This window comes from Heteronotia binoei, chromosome 15, assembly GCF_032191835.1.
Source record: "Heteronotia binoei isolate CCM8104 ecotype False Entrance Well chromosome 15, APGP_CSIRO_Hbin_v1, whole genome shotgun sequence".
NCBI classification, from domain to species: domain Eukaryota; kingdom Metazoa; phylum Chordata; class Lepidosauria; order Squamata; family Gekkonidae; genus Heteronotia; species Heteronotia binoei.
The window spans coordinates 29,046,391-29,070,558 of NC_083237.1; the positions used below are offsets into that span (position 1 = coordinate 29,046,391).

General features: G+C 46.7%; 1 protein-coding gene across 1 annotated transcript; it reads left to right on the forward strand.

Moving 5' to 3' along the window:
* Window positions 1-614: 614 nt before the first annotated feature.
* On the forward strand, window positions 615-22,536 carry TEAD2 (TEA domain transcription factor 2). Its single transcript, XM_060255696.1, has 12 exons — window positions 615-951; window positions 9,988-10,188; window positions 11,540-11,604; window positions 11,695-11,757; window positions 13,264-13,389; window positions 13,518-13,576; window positions 14,415-14,482; window positions 14,586-14,719; window positions 16,768-16,932; window positions 18,584-18,739; window positions 20,134-20,289; window positions 22,003-22,536. The coding sequence occupies exons 1-12, from the start codon at window positions 930-932 to the stop codon at window positions 22,114-22,116; spliced, it is 1,329 nt and encodes a 442-aa protein (XP_060111679.1). The 5' UTR covers window positions 615-929; the 3' UTR covers window positions 22,117-22,536.
* Window positions 22,537-24,168: the final 1,632 nt, after the last annotated feature.

A 24,168-nucleotide genomic window follows, 5' to 3' on the forward strand; every position in this document is an offset into this window, starting at 1 on the left:
GCTGTCCCACAAGATCTGACTACAAGGCCAGACCATGCCATACCAGGCCGAGGCCCCTCCACTCCACTCCCCAAACCCTGCCCTCTCCCGGCTCCACCCCCAAAGTTTCCAGGTATTTTCCAACACAAACCTGGCAACCTTACCCAGTCCCCTTTTTAAGAATAAATCCCCTCCTGAATGGAATGCTTTCTTACTTTGTGCAGGGTGGCATCTTAGCAGGCTGACCTTTCTTAGCTCGTTAGAGCACCTCACACTTTGGCAACTACTACACTTTGGCAATGATGCGCCACTGTATGGTTTGTTTCCATCTGGGGATAACCTTAACAGCCTCGGAAGGAATCCAGCATTAGCTGAACTTTGCAAAGGCACTGAGATATCAAGCGCAGTCCTGGTTTTTACACAGGTTTACTTGGAAGTAAGCGATCTGCGGGCACTGAGATTGATTTCTGCCTCCGGGAACCCAGCAGGCCACCTCCTCGAAGATTTCTCTAGTTCTCCTCTTTCGGGCTTCCTTCCCTGGATAACCTTTTGCTGCCGGGGGCGGCCTCTGGGCGCCAAGCTCCGCCCCGCGGCTCCTGGGCTCTGCCCCTTCTCTCCTCCCCTGAAACTGACTCACTGCTGCCTAATTTAATTCCTCTGCCTCATTCCAGAGATTCCTGAGAAAAACTGTCACCTTTCCAAAATACCACGCAGGCCTGTTGCCGCTTCGCTCACAGCAGCACGTTCCAATTCTCCAGCCCTTCCCATTCCAACCCCAAGGAGCGCGCAGGATCTCCCTGGATAAGCCCAAATTAACTCTAAAGGTGGGGGAACGAAACTTTCGGTCTTTTCCCTCCTCCCACCCCCCCGTTTCTCCTCCACTTTTTTTTTTATTTTAAGAAAGCAAAGTTCAGAGAAAATTTCTCCTCCATTCATCCAATCAAAGCTAAATGCTTGGAATATCTTCTGTAGGTAAGTATCAGGGTTTTTTTTTTTCTTTTTAAATTATTGTTTGGTTTCTGCTTGATCCCGACTTCTTTGAAAGCAAGTTCTGGAAGGGAAGGTTTCCGTTAAAAATGTGCGCCTAGCGAGGGAGCTGCGGGCCGACTGGGTTTGGAGGCAGAGGAGGAGAGAACTTTTGTCAACTTTTTTTCCTCTTCCCCTCGTGGGAAAGTTTAGATAACTGGATAAAGCGTTGCTTTTAAGGCGGGGGGAGGGCGGTGGCCGATGGGAGGGGACGTGTGTCGGCCGCAGGGATTTTTAAAATCCAAACCGCGATGCCTACAGGGTTTTTCTGTATCTTATCTTTGAATGTGCCAGTTTAAAAGGCCTTTTCCAAACTAGGGGGCGGGGGCTGATTTCTCACTGTTGGTTTTTGCACGTGAATAGCAAACGGCTATGCGCGTATCTTTTCTTAACGTATGCAAAGCAAAGGCCCGGGGGGTGGGGAGGAGTGTCGCACCTTTTAAAGGGCTTGACTCGGAGCTATTCTATCGTCTTCGGAAGCGAAAAAGGATTGCTAACTCTTTGCCTGGATAGCAAGAGCGGCTTCCAACGGAGCCTGTGAGCAACCGTGCTGGCAAAGGCGATTTGGCGAATGTGCTTGGGTTAGGGAGTTTCTACGGGGGACGGCCGTGTGGATTTGCCCTCCGTTTCCAGTTTTTCCGAGGCGCTGGAGGAGTTTGCGGGCTCTTCTGCGGAATGGTGGGCGTGCTTTCTCTCGTCCGGCCTGCCCGGTTTTCCCCTTTCCACCGTCGGCCTCCCTTTTTTTTTTAGTTCTTTGGTAGACTTGTAGGCCCCTTCCCAGCGGGGCTTACTTCTGAGTAAGTACGCAGAAGCCCCAGGCGAGGCCCCGCCTCCAAAGCCCATTTTAAGTATAGATCTCTACGGATAAGCCTTGCTCGGAGATCGCCACGGTGTTAACCAGAAATAACAAAGGAGGGTTCATTATACAATACCAGGTCTGAACGCCTAGAACTGCACAGGCCCGGTTTAGGCAAAGCTCGGTAGGCCGTCGAGTGACACGTTTTGGAAACTTGGCGGTAACGACTCTGCTATGTAGACTCACACCGGGTCTGAAATCAGAACCATCTGGCAGACGTAGAACAGGCTTGATCCAATCGGCTTATTTCTCTTCCCCCTCCATTTTGACCAAAACCCTCAATTAGGTTTAGCGGGAAAAACGTTTTATCAGAATACAAGACCTGTATTTATTCTCCTTCCATTACTGTTCGTTTATTATATTTAGGTCCAAAAACTTTTTTTAAAAAAAATCTTGCCAAAAGCTGGCCTGCTTGGAAAGGAAACTTCAGGAGAGCCCCTCCCCTCTTGGAAATGACAACAGTCTTTCTCGCATTAGTGTGTGTGTGCGCGCGCGCGAAGCTGTGATTGAGTAGCCGATGGGCCAGATTGGGGGAGCAGGAGGCACTGCGGAAGTTCAACTCTTGCGAATTTGCTCTGGGGGTTCTGGTTCTCTTGCAGTCTGTGTTATCTCCAAACAAGAAAGAGGTGGAAGGATGTGTGTGTGCCAGAAAGACTGAGAGAGAGAAGGAGAGACACTTGGCTGCAAAAGTCTCCATTTTCACAAGACCTTGATGTGACTTGTTCCAAAAACAAACATGACCTTTCTCATGCGTGCATGAGTTACTCAAATTACTGGGTGAGGCTGGGGCCCTTAACTGCTTGTTCGGAAGGTACAGTGAGAGGCTCTTCTTTAATGTCCTCTATAGTTATTGGGGGTTTTTTAAAAAATCAAAATGAAAGGAGCATGAGAAGCGAATCAAGACTCCAATGCTTGTGGGATTTCAGATTTGGATCAGTCTCTACAGCAAGAGGCCCTGCAGCAGGTTTAGCTTTTAGAATTAAAAAACAAATCTAGATCAGCCTATCTGCTGTTTTCCCCTGAAAATTCAATTTTGTGCATTCTTCAGGAACTATAGAGAGCCCCGTGGTGCAGAGTGTTAGAGCTGAAGTACTGCAGTCCTAAGCTCTGCTCATGACCGGAGTTCGATCCCCGGCAGAAGCTGGGTTTTCAGGTAGCCAGCTCCAGGTTGACTCAGCCTTCCATCCTTCCGAGGTCAATAAAATGAGTACCCAGCTTGCTGAGGGGAAATTGTAGATGACTGGGGAAGGCTATGGCAAACCACCCATAAAAAGTCTGTCCTGAAAACATTGTGAAAGCAACATCACCCCAGAGTTGGAAATGACTGGTGCTCGCACAGGGAACCTTTCATTTTCCAGGAACTATATTTAGTATTTCACATTTCTACAAACTGGGATGTTACAAACTCTGACTTTCAACATGGCTTGTGTTTTTTAAAAAAACATTTACTCTTTTGTTTTTATTTTATTAAAGGCTTCAAAAAGTTAACACATCTGACCTGCATTTCACAAATTTGTAAATAAAACGGTATTAAAATGTTCTTTCTGTGAATTCAAGTTAGCCTTTATTGGCATAAAACTTTCAATGAAATTGCTGAGCAGTCGGATTAGAACTGATAAAAGGAAGTACCGGTACTTCTTCACTCAAAGGGTGATTAACACATGGAATTCATTGCTACAGGAGGTGGTGGTAGCTGCAAGCATAGCCAGCTTCAAGAGGAGATTGGATAAACATGGAGCAGAGATCCATCAGTGGCTATTAGCCATAGCGTATTGTTGGAACTCTGTCTGGGGCAGTGATGCTCTGTATTCTTGGTGCTGGGGGGGGCACAGGGGAAAGGATTCTGGTGTTCTGGCCCCACTGATGGACCTCCTGATGGCACCTGTTGTTTTTTTGCCACTGTGTGACACAGAGTGTTGGACTGGATGGGCCATTGGCTTCTCTTATGTTCTTAGGAATGTTTACAGGGAAGGAAAACCTCTCATGGTCAACAAGGTCCTGGGTAAAGTATGCATAAGATTGCAGCCTATGTTCAGTGTGTTAACTGAGAAGAAGGCCTGCTGGGGAAGAGGATTTATTTGCAAATATTTTTTAGGATTACACTCTTGAATTCAGGGGTGCGCTTGGGCATCATAGCACCCACTATGTGTTTTAAGAAAGTGGGTGGGCCAGTTGGGAATCCTGCCTCAGGGTTGCCAGATCCAATGGGAAACTCTTGGAGATTGGGGATGGGGTCTGGGGAGGACAGGGACCTCAGTGGGGTACAAAGCCCCAGAAAATCCACCTTCCAAAGCATCCATTTCCTCCAGGAGAGCTAATCTCTGCAGTCTGAAAATGAGCTGTAACCCCAGGGGATCCCCAGGTCACAAGGAGGCTGGCATCCATATCTTGCCCAACAGGGCTTCTGATTTGTCGCTGAAAGTCTGATTGGCTCTGCAGGTTAAAATAACATTGTTTAAGTGTCAGCTGCCTCCTCTTTATTTGTTTTATTCTTTCAACTCTTCTCCCCAGGGTATTTTTGAATGACCCCTGGTCTCCCTAGCACTTGGGCTTTCTCTGTCCAGCAGCACGTGCTATGGCAGCCATTTTGTGGTTGTGCCCATTACTCTGTGTTTGAACTCCAAATGTATTCACAATCTCAGTGCTGTTGGGGACCCCTTATCCGCATGGCTCTATCTGAGATATTCTAGTAGAACAGTATTGTGAAGAAGAATGTTAATATGACATATAATTGGGGGGGGGGAATCAAAGCTACCTGAAAAGTTAAGAGAAGATCTCACCAGATTCGAAAGTAAATCTGCAGTAATTCATATAACAAATAAGTCCTGAGAAGATTCAGCCTTCATTGTTTATTAGACAGCATGGCCTATTGAAGTCATTTGGGAGAGAGACATCTGTAGCATAAAGGACAGGGAGTTCCTGTATATTACTTGATCTCCATTTTAATGTTTGTTTTGGGGTATTTTTTGGCTTGGTTCCTTGGAGCTTGTTTTCTTGCTACCAGTAACCAGAAAAGTGGCTATTTACAAGGCCATGTTAGAGTTTTGAAAGCACGTATTGACAAAAAAATGCATATGGCTTCAGTAATAATACAAATTAACATCAAAAACATTCAGTTATTAACTTTCTCAATAGCAGTTTCATCTATTTCCCTTTCCTTTACTATTTTGTAATATGGAGTATCTGATCCCCTTCCTTCATTGTTTCAGGCTTTTGGTGTACAGAGAAGCCAATACAACATTAGTGAGAAGCTGGCATAAATTTAGATCATGAAATGGAACATGCCTGATTTTTGTGATAAAGCCCTTTAGATGGGTTTAAAAATTAGGTCTGATAATGGCACTGCTTAGAAGGTTTTTCTTCCAAACCACAAACCATTCATATATGTTATCTCCGATAAAAATGCTTGCCAGATTTCTTTGGGTTTCCTTTGGCAAAAGAAGGACTGAAAAGACTCTTACTGCCTTTGCTCCAGATCATTCTTTCCAGGGTAGTGTAATGGATTGACTGTCAGATTAGAGCTGTAGGAGTCCTGGGTTCAAATCCCTCCTTCATGGAAGCTCACTAGATACCCTTGGACTAGTCCCACAGCCTCAGCGTAACCTACCTCACAAGGTTGTTGTTAGAATAAAGGCAATGAGGTGAACCATGTATACCAAAAAAGTCCAGCATGAACTCATTTTTCATATTAGGCCACACCCCTGACCTCGCCATTGTTTTCACACAGGCTTTTTTTTTCACTCTGACATCAAGGCAGCAGAAACTGCGTTCCTGTGTGTTCCTACTAGAAAAAAAAAGCCCTGTATGCCTGCCACCTAAATTTCATAGAGAAACGGTAGAGAAGGTGTAATTGTTTCTACCATTTATATGAGTAGTTTTTGGAACTGCAGTGGATGAAATGTGGGGGGGGGGGGCCTAGGAAGTAGAAACTTCATGAAAGACTTTGTGGATTCTGTATAGAGAAGAGTTTTCAAAATAACCTGGTTTCCAGGGCACTTAAAGTCAATAATGAAGAAGAAAACCCTCCCCCCCCCCCCACCAAATCAGTTAACTTCTGTAAGTGCAGTGTCCTTGACTCAGTGCTGAGGAAGTTGGTGCTTATGATCAGTCTTATGCTAGAGAAGCTTTGCTTCATAAAACGTTTTATCTGTCTGGAAAGTTTGCAGCTGTTGGTAATGGACCAGGAGGGGAATACGAGAGGGAAGCAAAGGCCTAGTATTCTGGAGGGGGCAGGAGGGAAATCTGATCATAGATTAAAAACCAACCTCCTTCCTGTCTTGAACAGAAGATGTAATCCATGCTGGAAGGTTTCTTTGTCTAGCTTCTGCACCCCCCCCCCCCCTTCCCCCATTATTTGAACTGGAGTAACCAGACATTCAGCTGGGTTTGGCTTGTCAAGGAGCAGTGAAGGGGAGAGAGACTCACGTGCTTCTCTTCAAACCCCCCTTCCCCCAGATCTGGTTTCTCTGGAAGAGACTTAATTAGTGTTGCCCATTCCAAAAACAGCTTTTGTTCTTCACAAAACTCCTGTTTCCACCCTGCCCCTCCCCTTCAATGGTTATAGACTTGTGACTGTATTTGGCTGATGCCAGCAATAGCCGATATGAGGCCTGTAAGACCTGGTGCAGTTCCAGCAGCTTCTGACTCCAGTATAGTTTGTGATACTGAGGACCCCACCACAAGGCAAAGAAAGAAATCTGACGTGAGGCCCCCATCACTTGCTCCTCAGTGACAGCCATAGGGTTGCCAGCCTCCTGGTGGTGGTGGCTGGAGACCTGCAGGAATTACAATTTAGGGTTGCTGCAACTTTGTAATGAGTGTTCCAGTTGTTTATGGGGTTTCAGCCTAAAAGAAATTGTTGTAAATCTAGAAGACTTTTTTGTCAATGTTATACCTTTAAGAAATTCTCAGGTAACACACAGCTGCATGGTATTATTAGATTGGCCCTTAAATTTCAGTCCTTTGCATAGGGCAATTGCCAGTAAATTCTAAGAGGTTTGGGTTAAGGATAGGCACAGTACTGGCCCTTTTTAAAATCATACACTTGTGTTTTGAGCTAAAATTGCTGCAAAAAGAAGGGCTTGCTTGATATTAAAATTAATTATAAAGAAAATAAGAGCAACTGGCTGTCTTAAGAACATCTTGCTGAGTATATTATAGAGGGCTATAGGCCAGCAAACTCCAGAAGGCTTGAGCATCTGGTTAAATGAATCAGTTTGAACTGGCTCTAGCTCCTATATGAAAAATATATATACTTAAGTGTCTTGAAGTGGTAAGTGTTTTACTGAAATAAAAACTTTAGAATTTTCGTTTCATTCAGCTTTGTGCTATCTCCTGCCGTTATTATCTTGGTTTATTCCAGAATGAGAGAAAAGATGTGGCAGAAGAATATTAACATTTGGTTGGTACTAGTAGAGCCCTGTGGTGCAGAGTGGTAAAGCTGCAGTATTGCAGTCAGAGCCCTCTGCTCACGACCTGAGTTCAATCCCAGCGAAAGCTGGTTCAGGTAGCTGGCTCCAGGTTGACTCAGCCTTCCATTCTTCCAAGGTCGGTAAAATGAGTACCCAGCTTGCTGGGGGGAAAGTGTAGATGACTGGGGAAGGCAACAGCAAACCACCCTGTAAAAAGTCTGCTGTGAAAACGTTGTGAAAGCAACATCACCCCACAGTCGAAAGTAACTGGTGCTTGCACAGGGGACTACCTTTACCTTTTAGTGGCTGTTAAACCTGGAAGAAACATAGAAAGGCATTGCTGCCAAAGAAGTCTACTGATGAATTGGGCCTATATCTGGGTGCTCATGAACTCTTGTTGCAATATGGGAATGTTAAAATTGGACCTCTGTTACAACATGAAGTATGCAAAATTTATAATATGAAGTATTAAAATATATGAATGGATATTTAAATTGGAACTTTGTCACAATATGAAGTATGCAAAACTTAAAATGTGGAGTAAAATACCGGTATATATTTTAAATTGTTTTAATAAACTTTAACTTCCATTACCTGTTCCATTAACTGCGATCCCTTTTTCATTGTTACACAATCCCCAGTTCAGGGCAGAGATTCCCCCAGTTTGGAGGCCCTCCCCCTGCTTCAGGGTTATCAGAAAGTGGGGGGTGGGGAGATGTCAGCTGGGCACTCCGTTATACCTTATGAAGACCAGTTCCCTGGGGTATAATGGAGAATTGATCCATAGGTATCTAGGACTTTGGGGGAATGTTTTTTGAGGTAGAGGCACCAAATTTTCAGCATAGCATCCAGTGCCTTTCCTCAAAATACCCCCCAAGTTTCAAAAAGATTGGACCGGGGGTCCAGTCTATGAGCCTCAAAAAACGTACCCCTATCCATTATTTCCCAATGGAGAGAAGGCATTTAAAAGGCGTGCTGTCCCTTTAACTGTGATTGCCAGAACTCCCTTCAGAGTTCAGTCATGCTTGTCACACCCTGGCTCCACCCCCAAAGCCTCCTGGTTCCACCCCCAAAGTCCCCAGATATTTATTGAGAAGGGCAGTGTTTGGGGAAGGGAGGGTCCTCAGTGGGATACAAAGCCATAGAATCCACCCTCCAAAGCAGCCATTTTCTCCAGGTGAACTGATCTTTGTAGTCTGGAGATCAGCTGTTATCCCAGGAGATCTCCAGTGCCATCTGGAGGCTGGCATCCTTGGTACCTGTCCAGAGGTTGGTAATTCTAAAGATTGACCCTGGTCCTAGAGACACATAAAAGAAACATCTGTTTATTCAGCCCTATGACTTTCTATGAACCTGACCCTTGGGGCTGTTTCTTTGTGACTTTTATTTTTGTAGCTTTAACACTGTGCAAACCGCTGTGGAGATGAGTTATTGAAAGGCAGGATATAAATGTTTCAAATAAACAATATGCTTGGTTGACTTTCATTCCAAATACTACACAAGGAAGGGGTTCTTGAACCTTCTCCCCACCCTGCATGTGAGCAGTAGCAAAGACTGTTAAGAGTTCTTCCCTCAGGCACATCAGCTTCTCTGCGATGCATCTGTGAATGATCAGAAAGGCAAAGAGGAATGTGCAGCTGAAGTGCATTATGGGAGGGCCCTGTGCTAGCCACATGGGAGATGCAAAGGTTAAAGGATTCTTTTCCTTCAAGGAGGCTGGGAGGATGTATTAAAGAGCCCCTTTTCTCTCAGCTAAGAGGGAGTGTGGGTGGAGCTACGTCACTGGGCCTTCCAGCCTTTCCTCAATTGACAATACATCCCTGTTAGAATGTAGTTGCCAACCAAGGGCCTCATAGAGGCAGCCAGCATGTTATGTTCACAGCAAATAAAGTGCTGGGTAGAAAAGGCCTGAGTTCAGATCCATGCTCAGCCATGAATCTTGCTGGCCCCTTGTGCTGGCCACAACGCCTAACTCATCTCACAGGAGTGTTGCTAGGAGACAGTGGGGACGACGCCATGCATGAGCTTCTTGGAGAATTCAAACATAGGGGCTAGAATCCAAAATGTTCCTTAAGCTCATGCAAAGGACTTCCTCAAGCTCTGTGAATGTTCTGACTACTTGCTGAGTACCATTCTTCTCTTATTCTCCTCAGATTAAAAAAAGGGGAGGGGTTTCTATGAAAGGGAAAACAAGGTTAAAGCCCCCTTGGGTTTACAGAAACTGGTTTAGCGGTTCTTTGGATTCTGGCTGCACATCTGTGCTTGCCTGTGGAAAACTTTTTTTTGCATGTGTGCCTACAATATTCTTGTTTATGTAAGCAAACAGGGGATGTTTGTTCCTTTGTGCTGTGGCTGTGAATTTTGCTAGGCCAGTCCTGCAAAGAGAATGTTACACAAGATAGGCTTTTGGTCTGACCTGGCAAGAAAGTTTAATGTTATTTTATGAACAAGTAATGAAGGAAGGCAGCAGTATGTAGGAAGCAGCCATGCCCTGCCAAGCATTCACTCACAAAAACAATAGAAATTGTCCGTATGGGTAGCCAGATGAATTTTCTCCCACGTCTCACCCACTAGAATCAACTCTGCAAAAACCCTTTCTGTTCCAGCAACCCATTGGAATCAAAAGCACAAAGTTTTTGTTTCAACAGCCCATTGGGATCAACGCAGTATCCCCAAATGCCAACCTTGGTGCTTCCTCCTCTTGCTGTCTTTCAGGTATTCTTCCTGATATCATAGAGTCCAGTGCGAGGGCTATCCCCTCCCGGGAGATGGGGGATGCTGGTGAGAAGGGTTTGGACAATGATGCTGAAGGCGTCTGGAGCCCTGACATTGAACAGAGTTTCCAAGAGGCGCTGGCGATCTACCCACCTTGCGGGAGACGCAAGATCATTCTGTCGGACGAGGGGAAGATGTACGGTATGTGGGACTTTAGCAGTTTGGCCATGCCTTGCCTCCCTTCCTGGGGGAGAATCATCAGGGGAATGAGAGCACAGGTTAAAAACAGCATGCTTTTAAAGACAAGGAAGAATCTTTCTAGCTGTTAGAAGATGCAGCTGGTACAAGTGCTGTGCTGTAGGAAGGCGGTGCTAAAGGTATTTGCTGCTTATAGCTTCAGAAGGGAGAAGCAGGTCAGCCCCATATGCAGTCTCCTTAAATCATTTCTGTATTAGACTGGCTTGCACCATGCAGGGTGGCTGTGGCGCAGTGGCAGTGCATCTGCTTTGCATGCAGAAGGTCCCAAGTTCAATCCCCATATTTCCAGCTCAAAGGGTAAGATAATGTGAAAGACCTCTGAGTCCCTGCCAGTCAGAGAAGACAAGATTGCTTTTGAGAGACCAGGAAATAGTCTGACTTAAGAATAAAGCAGTTGTGTGGGGTTTTGTGGCAGCGATGGCAGAGTTTCCTTCCTAACCTTTAAAGAACCAATAGCTGTTTAGAGCTAGAAGAAGAAGCAAGAGACTGAGGTTCAGATAACCCATGGAAAGAACTTGGTATGCAGCTCTGTTCTTGCTAGAGTTGTCAGGTCTCCCCTGGCCACCGATGGGGGATGGTGGGGTAGATCCAGGTTAGGAAACCCCGCAGGGCCCTCACCTCTTTCAGCAGTTGGTTCCACCAGAAAGGAGCCGTACCAGAGAAGGCCCTGTCCCTGGTGGATTGCAGGCGGGCCTCCTTTGGCCCGGGGATAACAAGCAGATTTTGAGATCCCGATCTCAGTACTCTCTGGGGAATGTAGGGAGAGACGGTCCCTAAGGTAGGCAGGTCCTAGGCCATATAGGGCTTTAAAGGTAATAACCAGCACCTTGTACCGAACTCGGTATATTATTGGCAGCCAGTGCAGAGTCCGGAGCCCTGGCCGAATGTGCTCCCATCTTGGGAGCCTCAATAACAACCGGGCCACGGCATTCTGCACTAACTGCAACTTCCGGGTTCGGCACAAGGGCAGCCCCATGTAGAGGGCATTACAGTAGTCCAACCTCGAGGTGACCGTTGCATGGATCACCATTGCTAGGTCGTCATTCTCCAGGAAAGGAGCCAACTGCCTCGCCCGCCTAAGATGAAAAAATGCGGACTTAGCAGTGGCTGCTATCTGAGCCTCCATCGTTAAGGAAGGCTCCAATAGTACCCCCAAACTCTTGACCTTGTCCGCCGCTGGGTTTGAATCTTGCTAGCCTTCCAGGGGTTAGCGGGTGGACAGATCGCCTGGCGATGATGCTCAGACTGGGCAAGATGTTTTCTGAATTTCACGTTCCTTTTGTCTCTTGTGCAGGTCGCAATGAACTCATTGCCCGCTACATCAAACTGAGGACAGGGAAAACACGGACAAGGAAACAGGTTAGAGGGGAAGGGCTGAGCGGGGGTCATGGCCTGCCCTTTCCTCCCCAAAGACCTTGCTGCCTACTCACTTCCACTTTGCTGCTGTAGGTCTCCAGTCACATCCAAGTATTGGCACGGCGGAAAACCCGTGAGATTCAAGCCAAGCTCAAGGTGAGACCCAGCCCCGCTGCTGCTCAGCCCCCCTCCAGCTATACTTGGCTTCTTCGTGCCAAGCATGTCTCTCCTGTTCCTGTTGAAAGAGGAGGACAACGAATGCAGGCATAGTTTTGCAAAACTCCCATAATTCTTTGCAAATACTGCTTAGCAGTGAATGTAGGTGCTATGTCTTTATCACAACCCCATAATGCTTTGCCAGAGTTCTGTACCTGCAAGTTCAGGCCTGGTAGGGAAAGGGCTTCTGTTTGGTTTGGGATTACACTTATGCCAAGCACATTTAATTAACTGAATTGTCCTTTGTGCTACCCTGGTGGAGGATGGGTATGTGATCAGTCCCATTATAATAGTGCTGAGGGAAGGAAAATGCTTGGAGGAGTATATAGGGCTTTTTAGGGTTGCTGACCTCCAGGTGGGGCCTAGAGATTTCTCTGTTTTGCAACTAAACTCCAAGCAAGAGAGATCAGTTCATCTGGAGGAAAAAGGCAGCTTGGAGGGCAGACTCTATGGCATTCTACCCAAGTGAGGTCCCTCCCCTGCCTTTCCTCCATTCCATCCCCAAATCCCCAGCAGTTTCCCAACCTGGAGTTGGCAGCCTTAAGCTGAATACATCTCTCCAAAAACATTATTGGTGTACAAGGCAGGCATAAGTATGTGAGAAAGTTCACCTCAAACCACAGGAGGGGAGGGGCAGTGGCTCAGTGATAGAGCATCTGCTTGGTAAGCAGAAGGTCCCAGGTTCAGTCCCCAGCATCTCCAGCTAAAACGGGTCCAGGCAAATAGGCATGAAAAACCTCAGCTTGACACCCTGGAGAGCTGCTACCAGTCTGTGTAGACAATACTGATTTTGATGGACCGAGGGTCTGATTCAGTATAAGACAGCTTCATATGTTCATAAACTGGAGTTCCATCACCTGCTTTCTCTGGAATGGGATTTGAATGAGATCTAGCGGAGGATGGGTGAAGAGTGACTGCTGTGTGGGACTCCTTCCCTGTGGTATTGAGGTGAACTTTAAAAAGAAACATACAGGGACCGACTTGAAAGCTTGTTGTATTGTCTTGGTGACAGGACCGGCCCTAGACTGCCTGGCACCCTAGGCAAGGCTAACTTCTGGTCCCCTCCACCCCCCGCACTGATAATGCTACTGCATCACATGGGACCTCCCAATTTGGCGCATCCAGAAGGCTGGCACCCTAGGCAATCACCTAGTTTGTCTAGTGGCAGGGCTGGCCCTGCTTGATGAGAAGGCTGGTAATGGCATCCTCCATTACGGAGATGTACTCAGCCACGAAGGGATGTTGGGTGCATGGTCAGATGGAGTCTCAGTTAATGCAGGGCAATGTTTCCAAGAGGAACTCCTGTGTCCTCCAGTGCATCCCAGAATCCTCTGCGGCAGCCAATATCTCAGAGCCAGGTTGCAAAGGCGTCTCAGCAGAGAAATTGGTAGGGCAGGAAGTCTGACTTTCTGCTGTATGCTGGACACCAGAATGCCTCTTTCCTAGGACCAGGTTGCCAAGGACAAAGCCCTTCAGACCATGGCAGCCATGTCTTCTGCTCAGCTGGTGTCTGCCACAGTCCTCCAGGAAAAACTGGGCCTCTCAGAACCCCACTATCCACCCACCACTACGGTAAGCACATGGAAATAAGGGCTATGGTGCTTCTCCTCAGAACTAGTTTCCTGGAGACAAAGGTTTATTTAAATCAGCTTATATAGCCTAGATGCCCCAATGAAATTTTCCTTTTGTATTGACTGCAGTCAACAGAGTTCTTCCAGTTCTGGACGGGGGATGCCAGCCAGCCTCGGACGACTCCAGAGTAAGCGCCTGCTGCTCCCAGTGGGAATTGGTCCAGTTCTTCTGCAAGCAGCGTAACCAGAGAGGGGCAGGCAGGGACGTTAAAACAGCACAGGCCAGTTACGGTTCAGATCTGGACCCGGGCAACAATGACAATGGGCGCAGGCAGATCTGTTGCTACTTCTTGTGCTGCTTCAAACCACACCTCTACCAAATGGCCTTTACAGAGCAGCCAGGCCTCATTTTGACATAGGGTGGCCAATCCCCAATTGGGGGCAGGGGATCCCCCAGTTTGGAGGTCCTCCCCCCATTTCACGGTCATCAGAAAGGGGAGGGGAATTGCTGCTGGGCACTCCATTATACTCTATGGAGATCAATTCCCATAGGGTATAATGGAGAATTGATCCGTGGGTATCTGGGGCTCCAGAGGGGCTTTTTTTTTTTGAGGCAGAGGCACCAGTTCCTCTTCTTAAAACACCCTCCAAATTTCAAAAAGACTGGACCAATTCTATGAGTCCCCCCAAGAAACTGCCCCTGTCCTCCATTATTTTCTATGGAAGGAAGGCATTTAAAAGGAGCACAGTTCCTTTAAATGTGATTGCCAAAACTCCTTTTGGAGTTCAATTATGCTTGTGACACCCTTGCTCCTGGGTCCACCTCCAAAGACCCCAGATATCTCTTGAGTCTCAATTGGCAAGCCTGTTTTGGCATACTTCTGGCCACCTCCAGGACAATGGAATGATTTAAAGAGCAGGCTCCACCTGAGCATACTTACATGTTGCAGCACCCACAATTGAATGGTATTTTCACCAGGGTTTAACTGTATGCTAATACATTTTATTCCTGCCACCACTCTGCAGTGTCAAGCCCATCCTCCAGACACCATACACCATTGCACCAATTGTCACAGCGCCCCCTGCTGTCCCAGGTAAGCTACCATTTTCATTTCCCTCTCCTAGCTATTTCCCTTGCCATGAGCAAGTGGGGAGCATGCAAGATGGCCTTCAGCTTGCTTCCCCTTTCCTTGACAGGTTATCACCCTCCCACAGGGAGACTCTCCCATCTACCCAGTCCAGCCTCTTGGCAGGGAAGCCAGATTGGTACAGAAACTCTTCGATTGGTGGAGTTCACAGCTTTCGTGGAGCGGCAAGGCGAACAAGAGCCGGTGAGAGACAGACGTGCACGTGCACGTTTCGCCAGTCAGTGTAGAAGGGTAGAGTTTTCTTGAAAGGTCTGAGGGAATTTAGAAGTCATCTAGGGGTCATGAATACCACGCTGGGCCAGAGAGAAGTTGACTTGGCGCACTTAGGCCAGTGACTGTCTGAATCTAGCCAAAACCACAAGGTTGTGGGAACAGAATAGATTGCCCAACAGCCTTTTTTCTGCAGGAGCCCACAGGAGTGGAGCTCCAACTGGGCTGACCAAGGCTCCAGCCTGACCCGCCATGTGGCAGCCATGTGCTCCCAGGCCAGGTGGTGTGGCCTAATATGTAAATGAGCTCCTGCTGGGCTTTTTCTACAAAAAAAGTACTGATTGCCCTATCCATGTCACCCAAGACTTCCTGGAGGAATCTACTGTGATAAATCAAAAGAGATATCAGGAGAAATGTGAGAATGTAGAGAGAATGAGAATGTTGAGAGAATGTGAAGTTGAAAGTTAAGAAGCTGGCAAGCTGACTGCTATTTCTAGTTTTGCTGTGTTGGGGAGCTGGTGTGTAATTTAGTGGCAAAGAGCAGGGGGTCAGGAAGTCCCTGGTCCAGATTTCATCCTGGAAATGAACTTGCAAAGTGACTTTCAAGTCAACTGCTATCACTCAGGGCCTAACCACATGTTATGAAGTCCTCAGATCATGTCTCAGTCTGCTCCAAGGACCTTAAGCCTCCCCTTTCCTGACTTGAAATTGGATGCAACCTGTCAGTACCACTGCGGCAACACACACACCCTCCACTATGTGCTATGGAAGCTACAGTTGCCTACGGCAGGCATAGCATCTGAAAATAAAGCTTAGGAACCTTAAAATTGATCTCAAGCATTAGGGAGATCATGGGAGTTACATTGCCAAGAATATTCTGGCCTGAGTTATCTGCAGAAGTGCCCCTCTCCATTTGCAGTAGAAGGTAGGGTTATCAGTGGCAGGCATAACTCATCAGAAAATAAAGATAAGGAGTCCCAAACTTGGCCACCAGCTTCAGGATGATGGTGGCACATATGGTGCCAAAAATGAAGGGAATTGGAGCATCCTAGCATAGATTAGCTTCCAAATTTCCCTTTGGTATTTGCAATGGAAGCAAAGCTTTACTCATGAGAAGCCAGCAATGGCAAGTGGCACAAACAGGGAGGGTCAAAAATATCCCTTTTGTGACTCACAATTTCCTGTGTGGTGGAGTGGTTAAACTTGGAATTCCCGGTTTGCCATGGAAGCTTCCTGAATGACCTTCAGCCAATCACACACTCATAGCTAAACCTACCTCACAGGGTTGTTGTGAGGCTAAAATGGTAGAGAAGTGAACAATGTAAGCCACTTTGGGTCCTCATAGGGGAGAAAGGCAGGATATGACATTGGTTATAAGTTCAGTTTTACCTCCAGCTCATCCGCTGAAGAAAATCATTCTTCCTGTTGCTTCTTCTGGTGTCATTGCAACTCTTTAGCAGGAGGCAGAACTGCACATTCAGTATTCCGACTCCTGGCCAATATCATGATCGCAGTGAGTTCTGGATCTGGGAAGCAGGACTGGAGCCCCTAAGGCCCCATATGGGAGAGCAACACTGACGATACCTTGCAGTGCTATTAGAAGAAACACTGAGAACAAGTAAAATACCTTTTATGCTAATCAGGTGTTGTATGAATGCTGAGTTTCAGAAGTTGAAAAGTCAGGTAGTCGATGTCACTTTGCATAGGGTGTCACACATGAAGCTGCCTTCTACTGAATCAGGCCTTTGTCTATCAAGGTCAGTATCATTTGCTCGGTCTAACAGTGGCTCTCCAAGGTCTCAGGCAGAGGTCTTTCACATCACCCACTGCCTGCTCCTGTCAACTGGAGATGTGGGGACTGAATTTAAGACCTTCTTCATGCAAAGCAGGGAGTCTTCCTTGGAGCCACAGCCCCTCCCCTTCTGTGTCTACAGAAAGCTTTGCAATTGCAAGATATTGATCTGTGCAAGTATCTACAAGCTCCATCTCTGACTTGGTCCCTTTGTCCTCCACAATGTAAGCAGCAGCATCGTTTTGTGCACATTGACCCAGCGCCTGCCACGGACCCACCCCTGGAGATGGTGGATGTACGCCAAATCTACGACAAGTTCCCCGAGCGAGGAGGGGGGCTGCGAGATTTGTACGACCAAGGGCCTCCCCATGCCTTCTTCTTGGTCAAGTTCTGGGTGAGAACCCCTCAGATCTCTTTCCATCTCTCCTGAATCCCTAAGTAATAAGGAGACCTAGCAAAGAGGCTGGCAATGCGACATGGGCACTTCCCCGTATTACCCAGCTAACCTAATAGGTTCAACAGATTGGCTGGGGAGGAACTGAGCAGATAAACATGGAACAGGTTTTGAGATGTTCCAGATCTCATGGAAGTGCTTGGCCTGCCCTAAGATTTATTGACTGGGGAGTCAGCAAAAAGAAAGAAACTGACAGTGGCCTGAAATCAATAGTTAAACTTGAGTAACTCTCAGTAGGACTGTAATGTGATCCACTTTTGGATAAACAAAAGGGATATTGCCAGGGCTTTTTTTTATAGCAGGAACTCTGATGTAGCCAGTCCTCCATGAATTCTTAGTACAGGGGCTCTTAGTACAGGGCCTACTGTAAACTCCAGGAGGATTGGCTATATCAGGGGTGTGTGGCCTAATAGGCAAAGGAGTTACTGCTACAAAAAAAGCCCTGGATGTTGCACTTGGACTGGAGTTTGAATTCCTTCTCTCCTCTGGATGTAGCAGTATCTCTGCTTCGTTTTGTCCCACCTTAAGATGTAAGGCTTCTACTTTGCCCAGTCTTTTCCAAGAAGATCTATTTATTAGATTTTGTACCTTAGCTAACTAAGCATTAGGAATCTTCCCAGCAATGGAAAGCAGCATTAGGAATCTTCCCAGCAATGAAGAGCTTACACATAAAACTCAAGACTCAAATTTTAAAGTAAGTATAATATTACTGGGGGGGTTTTAAAAACCCCCCCCAAAAATTGCATCCATGGTAGAAAGACTGGTTAGAAATGATCTCTAAAGTCAATCCAAATAAATATCAATTTCAGCATCAGAACCTAAGCTTTGCTAGACCAAACAAGATGTGTGCCTAATGGCCATTAGCTAAAGGTTGATACATATATGCACTCTCTGAGTGTTTTGATAGCCATGGTCAGAAGGAGTTATTGAATCTGCATTCCCTTGATGTATGTGCTTAAAAGTTTAAGAAAACTTTTCATGCCACCTAATTCTTTTGCCACACAAAATATTTGGAATGCCTCATAATCACCCTGCCTTGTTTATATGTCATAGCATGTATATATACAATAATTTGACCATGAAGGAAGGCCTTGGAGGCTGAAGGAAGTTTGATCCTGTTTTAATGTGGTTCAAGGTTATCAGCCTAGAGAGATATTGAATTGTATGATGCTATATAGATCCTGAACTAGGGATGGGCATGAACCAACTTAAAAGCCAAAATTCGTGATGAACTGGGACAGTTGTTGGTTCACAAACTGCGATTTAAGCAACTGCCTATGAACCGCCATGATTTTTGCAGTGGTTTGTAGGTCTCTTCAAAAGCCTCGACTTCTCTTCACTCCCTGAGTTGTGCCACAGCCTCTGTTTTTAAAGTAGAGTTTTAGTGCACTTTGTAATAAATACATATATTTTATTTCTCATAATTTTTTCTCACCCAGCCTTTGGGTACTCAGCTTTGTTGTTTCTAAGGGTAGGGATTTCTCCCCTATCATAACAATGGGCCCATAAAGCACCTGAGATGTAACAAGTGTTGTTTTACACATCAGCCATGAAAAATGCTCTGTTTCTCTCTCATTTTCCCTTGCTGTAGGCTGATCTGAGCTTTCCCCTCCCTGAAGAAGAGCCAGGGGGCACAGGAGGGGCCTTCTATGGGGTGAGCAGCCGATACGAGGGCCCACGGGCTCTGACTCTGTGTTGCACCTCCAAGGTCTGCTCCTTTGGCAAACAGGTGGTGGAAAAACTGGAGGTGGGTGTGGGCGGGGTGGGCTGTTGGAGGGTGTGAGGGAACGGAGGGTCTGAGGGGGCAGTGAAGGGGTGCAGAAGCATATAGTCAGGTTTTGATTAACAGAAACATAGCCCCACATGAAGCCAAGCTCTGCAAAGAAGACAAGCAAGAGAGAGCTGGATGAAATTGCATGTAAGAACCCAGTGAAGCCAGAATTGTTGGCTACCTTTCTTTTCTCTCTCTTGTGGGAGAGATGGCTGGAAAGCCAGTTTGGTGTAGTGGTTAAGTGTGCGGACTCTTATCTGGGAGAACCGGGTTTGATTCCCCACTCCTCCACTTGCACCTGCTGGCATGGCCTTGGGTCAGCCATAGCCCTGGCAGAGGTTGTCCTTGAAAGGGCAGCTGCTGTGAGAGCCCTCTCCAGCCCCACCCACCTCACAGGGTGTCTGTTGTGGGCGAGGAAGGTAAAGGAGATTGTGAGCCACTCTGAGACTCTTCAGAGTGGAGGGCAGGATATAAATCCAATATCTTCTTCATTTCTCAACTATGCAACTGATTTTCCTTAAGAGCTGGGAGGGAGAAAAGCAGTGGGAGAACACCAGTTGCAAAGCTGAGAGAAATGAGCAGAAAAGGGGGGGCAGCACCTTCTGCTCTCTTGTACCTTGCCTGTGATCTCCTCCAGCTTTCTCTGCAGGTCTTCAGAGGACCATACCAATTCTCAGCTGTCAGAGCTCGGTTACACGTGACCATACTTCTGATGGCAAGTCATCTGTGCAGCCAGGCTTTGAGTTTGGAGTTGGTGGGCTACAGATCTGGGAATAGAAGGGCTTTCTCAAAACCAGGACTTAGAGCTGGAGCTCAAGGCAAACTAACCAACTGTACCCTAGAGCTCACATATTTGGTCTTCAGAAGGGAAAAACTTTCCAGATCAAAGATCAGGAGTTTAAGTCAGGCTTGAGCCCTGGTACACTACTCAGGAATTTAGATTTGCAGGAGAGATGGTTGGAGGTAGCCTAAAGGAGATATATAGACCTTTAGCAGTATAGAGATGGGGACTTTGGGATTAAGGTTGTAGATGTGCAGTTTTGTCAGAGGGGCTTGGAGGGGGGCCATGAGACCTAGAGGAATCAAGAAAATTCTGTGTTTGAGAAAGACACTTCCCACACTTCTGCTACCTTGCTATTTGTAGCAAGGTGGGTTCAGATGGCTTGTATCTCAAAACTAAACAGACCTGCCTGGAATTAGAAAATCGATCCCACTGATATGCAGTGGAGTTTACATTCTAGTAAGTTTGTGCAGAATAGCAACCTTGTTCTTTGGAAACTGATCCTCTTGCTGAAGGAAGAGGGGTGTTAGGGGGTTTCTCTGCCCAGTTTGCCACTAACCATCCTGTTTCACTTGCCCTGTCTGCTTAGACAGCCGAGCCGCCCCGTTGGGAAGACGGACGCTTTGTATTCTGCCTGCCACGCTCTCCACTCTGCGAGTACCTCATTAATTTTATCCGCAAATTGCGAACGCTGCCGGAAAAGCCAATGATGGATAGCGTACTTGAAAACTTCACCATCCTGCAGGTATTTGTGGGGGGGGGGGGGGGGGGGGATGGGTAGGAAACAGCTTACTCAAAATGGGACTTTGTTGGGGAAGAGGTAGGGAGCTAGAACAGAGATTTCTTGCCAAATCCAGAATTTCATGTAAACAGAAACCACACTTAAGAGAACTGATAGCAGAAAGCATCTCTTTCTCTCATGGTTTAAAGGCGGATGGGAATACTACTGTATTTATCTTCCCTTTCTACCAGTGTGTAGAATGCTGGAAAAAGGAGCAGAGACTCTCTTCTACCAGCAGCCAATACAGGTAGATGGGGTTGGAGAGGTTTGCTGGGCTGGGCATGCTCTTTCCCACACATCAAAGTTGCTGCAGCTGCTTTTACTTTCTAGAGGGAAGCAGCTATTGTTGCCTTATAGGAAGCCTCATTCAACAGAATGGTGGGATATTCTGGTAAATTACAGTTGCAGGTAGGGCCAGCAATTTTATTTAACGGCCCCTATGCTTTGTTTAAAATGAATAACATAAATGTACAAATGCACTCATAATACATTAATCACAACAAACCAGGTCTAGGAGATGTCCCAGTAACTACAGTATATTATAGCAAAATGGATGGAAGTAGATCTCAAGTAGCTTGCTGCAGGTAATCTACATTAGGGGGTATCAAGGGAATGGAAGGATAGTCCAGAGCAGGAGTGGCCAAACTGGAGTGGCTCTTTCACAGATACTGTGTGGCTCTCGAAGCCCCCACTGCCCTGTTGGCTGGCTTGGCGAAGGCATTTAAAGTTGCTTTCTTTCCACCTCTCCCTCCCCATCTATTTCCCTCCCTCCCGATTCTCAGACATCTGACAATTATTCTATTGTGGCTCCTACATTAAGCAAGATTAGCCATCCCAATCCAGAGGGTATTTTTACATGTAGAAGGATGAAAGCCACTTGTAGATGCAAACAGAGCAATGTTTGAAGGGGCATTTGCAAAGTTGTCTTGCATCTTGCTCCAGTGGTCCCCGTTTTAAAAAATATTGAAGAAAATGAAATCAGCATGCCAAAGTACCATTGGTCCATATTTTCAACTCAGACTGGCAAGGACTCTCCAGGGACTCAGACAGAAGTTCTTCCCAACACCTCTTAACTGACCCTTTTAACTGGAGATGCCAGAGGTTGAATCTGAGACCTTCTGCATGCCGAGCAGATGGTCTACCACTGAGCCACAGTGCCTTCCCTAGAGTAAAGTTTCTATGCAAACTACCTGTCATGGTGCTAAGCTTTCTGGAAACCATGGTATGAAGTTGTATAGTCCATTCAGCCCTCTTAGCACTTCATGCTACCCATGTAGATCAGTCTTATAACTACTGGCTGCTGCTCCTCTTTCTCCAGGACCACAAATGCAAGGCAAGACGAACCAGACATCAAAGTCTCTCCAGCCCTGCCTGTCTTTCACGGCTGCTGCCAGAACAAAAAAATCTGTTTTTCCAGCATTCCAAAACAAGCCATTAAAATACTTTTGTAGCCCCCAGTTTGTGAGCTAGCCAAGAGTGGACTTGGAAGAGAAAGGAAATGTGGGGGGATACCCCATAACTAAAAATAGTTTAATCTGCTGGATCTTATGATAACCGAGAGGCCGGGAGAAAACATATATTAGCAGGGTTGGGGCAGATTCCCTGTAAAGCAGGTAACTCTAGGAAATGGCCATCCCATGGTGAAAGTTCTGCATGAATCTTTTCCCCCTACAACAGGTTTTGCGGGATCAAGAAACTCAGGAGGTGCTATTGTGCGTGGCCTTTGTGTTCGAAGTCTCTGCCAGTGAGCGGGGAGCGCAGTACCACATCTATCAGCTGGGCCGGGACTGATGGAAGGTTTTACTTCAACGTTGCTATGACCTGAAACAGGCCACCCTCCTCTTGACAACACCTGCTAGGACAATAGACTGTCTGAACTGCTGAGCCTTCTAGGAGAACCTGTTTCTGTCCCCTGGTACCCACAGGGGACCTGCAGCAACCAATTCAGTCAACAGCCACCTCTCTTCCCTGGCTACAACAGGGCCATCGAGCCCTGCCCCTCAGTGGCTACTGCTGTTCAGTGGACGCACTCTCAGCTGCAGCAACAGCTTTGGTAATCCTGGCCTGGCTTGTGAAGGGGATTGTGCTTTTGGTCAATCCCCGTCCTGTAGGATGGGAGCAGCAGATAACCCTATGCAGCCCCTCCCCAATGTGAATGAGACGGGCTTTACACTCCACAGCAAGACACGCTGTTTCTTAGCGCTGTTTTATCAAATGGACAAAGATTGATGCCATCCAGCAAAGAGGTAAAACATCAGGTTGCAAGAGTGGAATCCTGCATACAGAGAACTTCCTTGCCCTATCAGTTTTTCAGTTAGTCATAGACATGCTTTGTTTTCTCTGCATAGAGAACTTTATCCCATCATTGGGGTGAAAAACCCTCCCACTGCAGTATGAAGCAATACAGCCCAGCTCTTACTACCTAAGAAGCAGGGCTTTTTTTTTTTTTTTGCAGGAACGCAATTCCTGCTGGCTTGGTGTCAGATGTGGCCTAATATGCAAATGAGTTCCTGCTGGACTTTTTCTACAAAAAAAAGCCCTGCTAAGAAGCCATTTACTTTGGCCTGATTGAAACATGACAATGAAAGGGTAAAAGCAGAAGAACAAGATTAGAGTCCGGTAGCACCTTAGAGACCAAGAAGACGGGGTGGTGCAAGGGGGTATGAGCTTCCAAGGACCTTTGCACTCTGTCTCATTGAAACCAGGCAACAACATGAGTTATGCCAGGCTATGCCTCTTCACTTAAAATACAAGCCAACACCCACCCATGCCACCCAAGTAAGGTCTCCTAGGTCAGGCCTTTTGGTCTCACAAGCACCAGGATTTAAACTAGGCCTAAGAGGAAGCAAGGGAGGGAACACTTGCCCAAAGCTTGTGATGGAGATGCAGGTTGTTCTAAAATGGCACGTGCACCAGGCCCAGCCGGGGTTCAGGTCCTCACACTCTCAAAACTCAAAAGAGGCTGCTCCTGTCTTCCTTTGGTGGCAAAGATGGAAATGTGATCTTGCATAAATTTTATTTTGACATAATGTGAGTGTTTGAGTGACTTTGTAGCCTGCTCCAGTGAAAGGTTAGTTAAAGGTGTCCCCACCAGTACTTGTCACAAGAACAGAAAGAGAGATGGTCTCTTCTTGCTGAACCCACTGGAGAGCTGTAGATCTCACTCTGCTGTTGGCCATTTGGGATAGAGGGCTTTTTGAGCACTGGGTTTTATGTGCAGTCTACCAGAGATACCTTCTTGGGTCCATCTAATCCAGCATCCAAATGCTGTGGAAGGCAAAAAACAAAGAAGAATTGCAAACTTATACCCTGCCCTTCTGTCTGAATCGGAGACTCAGAGCAGCAATCTCCTATATCTTCTCCCTCACAACAGACACCCTGTGAGGTGGGTGGGGCTGAGAGGGCTCTCACAGCAGCTGCCCTTTCAAGGACAACCTCTGCCAGAGCTATGGCTGACCCAAGGCCATTCCAGCAGGTGCAAGCGAAGGACTGGGGAATCAACCCAGTTCTCCCAGATAAGAGTCCATGCACTTAACCACTACACCAAACTGGCTCTCTTTTCCCCTGATGTTGTATCCTAGCAGATATATTTAGAGGGTTACTGCCTTGGAGCATGCAGGTGCTCTTCAGTCATCCTTGTTAATAGCTGTCCATGAACCAGTTATCTCTGAGTTAGTTTACTCACCTTTTAAAGGGATCTGTCCACTGACATTGAAGACCAGTTTTACTGAGTTTTGAACTTGTCCTTTCCAAGGACTAATTTGGCCAAGCTACCAATGGCAAGCAGCCCCTGGTGTTGCATTCAAGCCGAAGACTCTTTTATTGCTGAAAGCAAGCCATCAG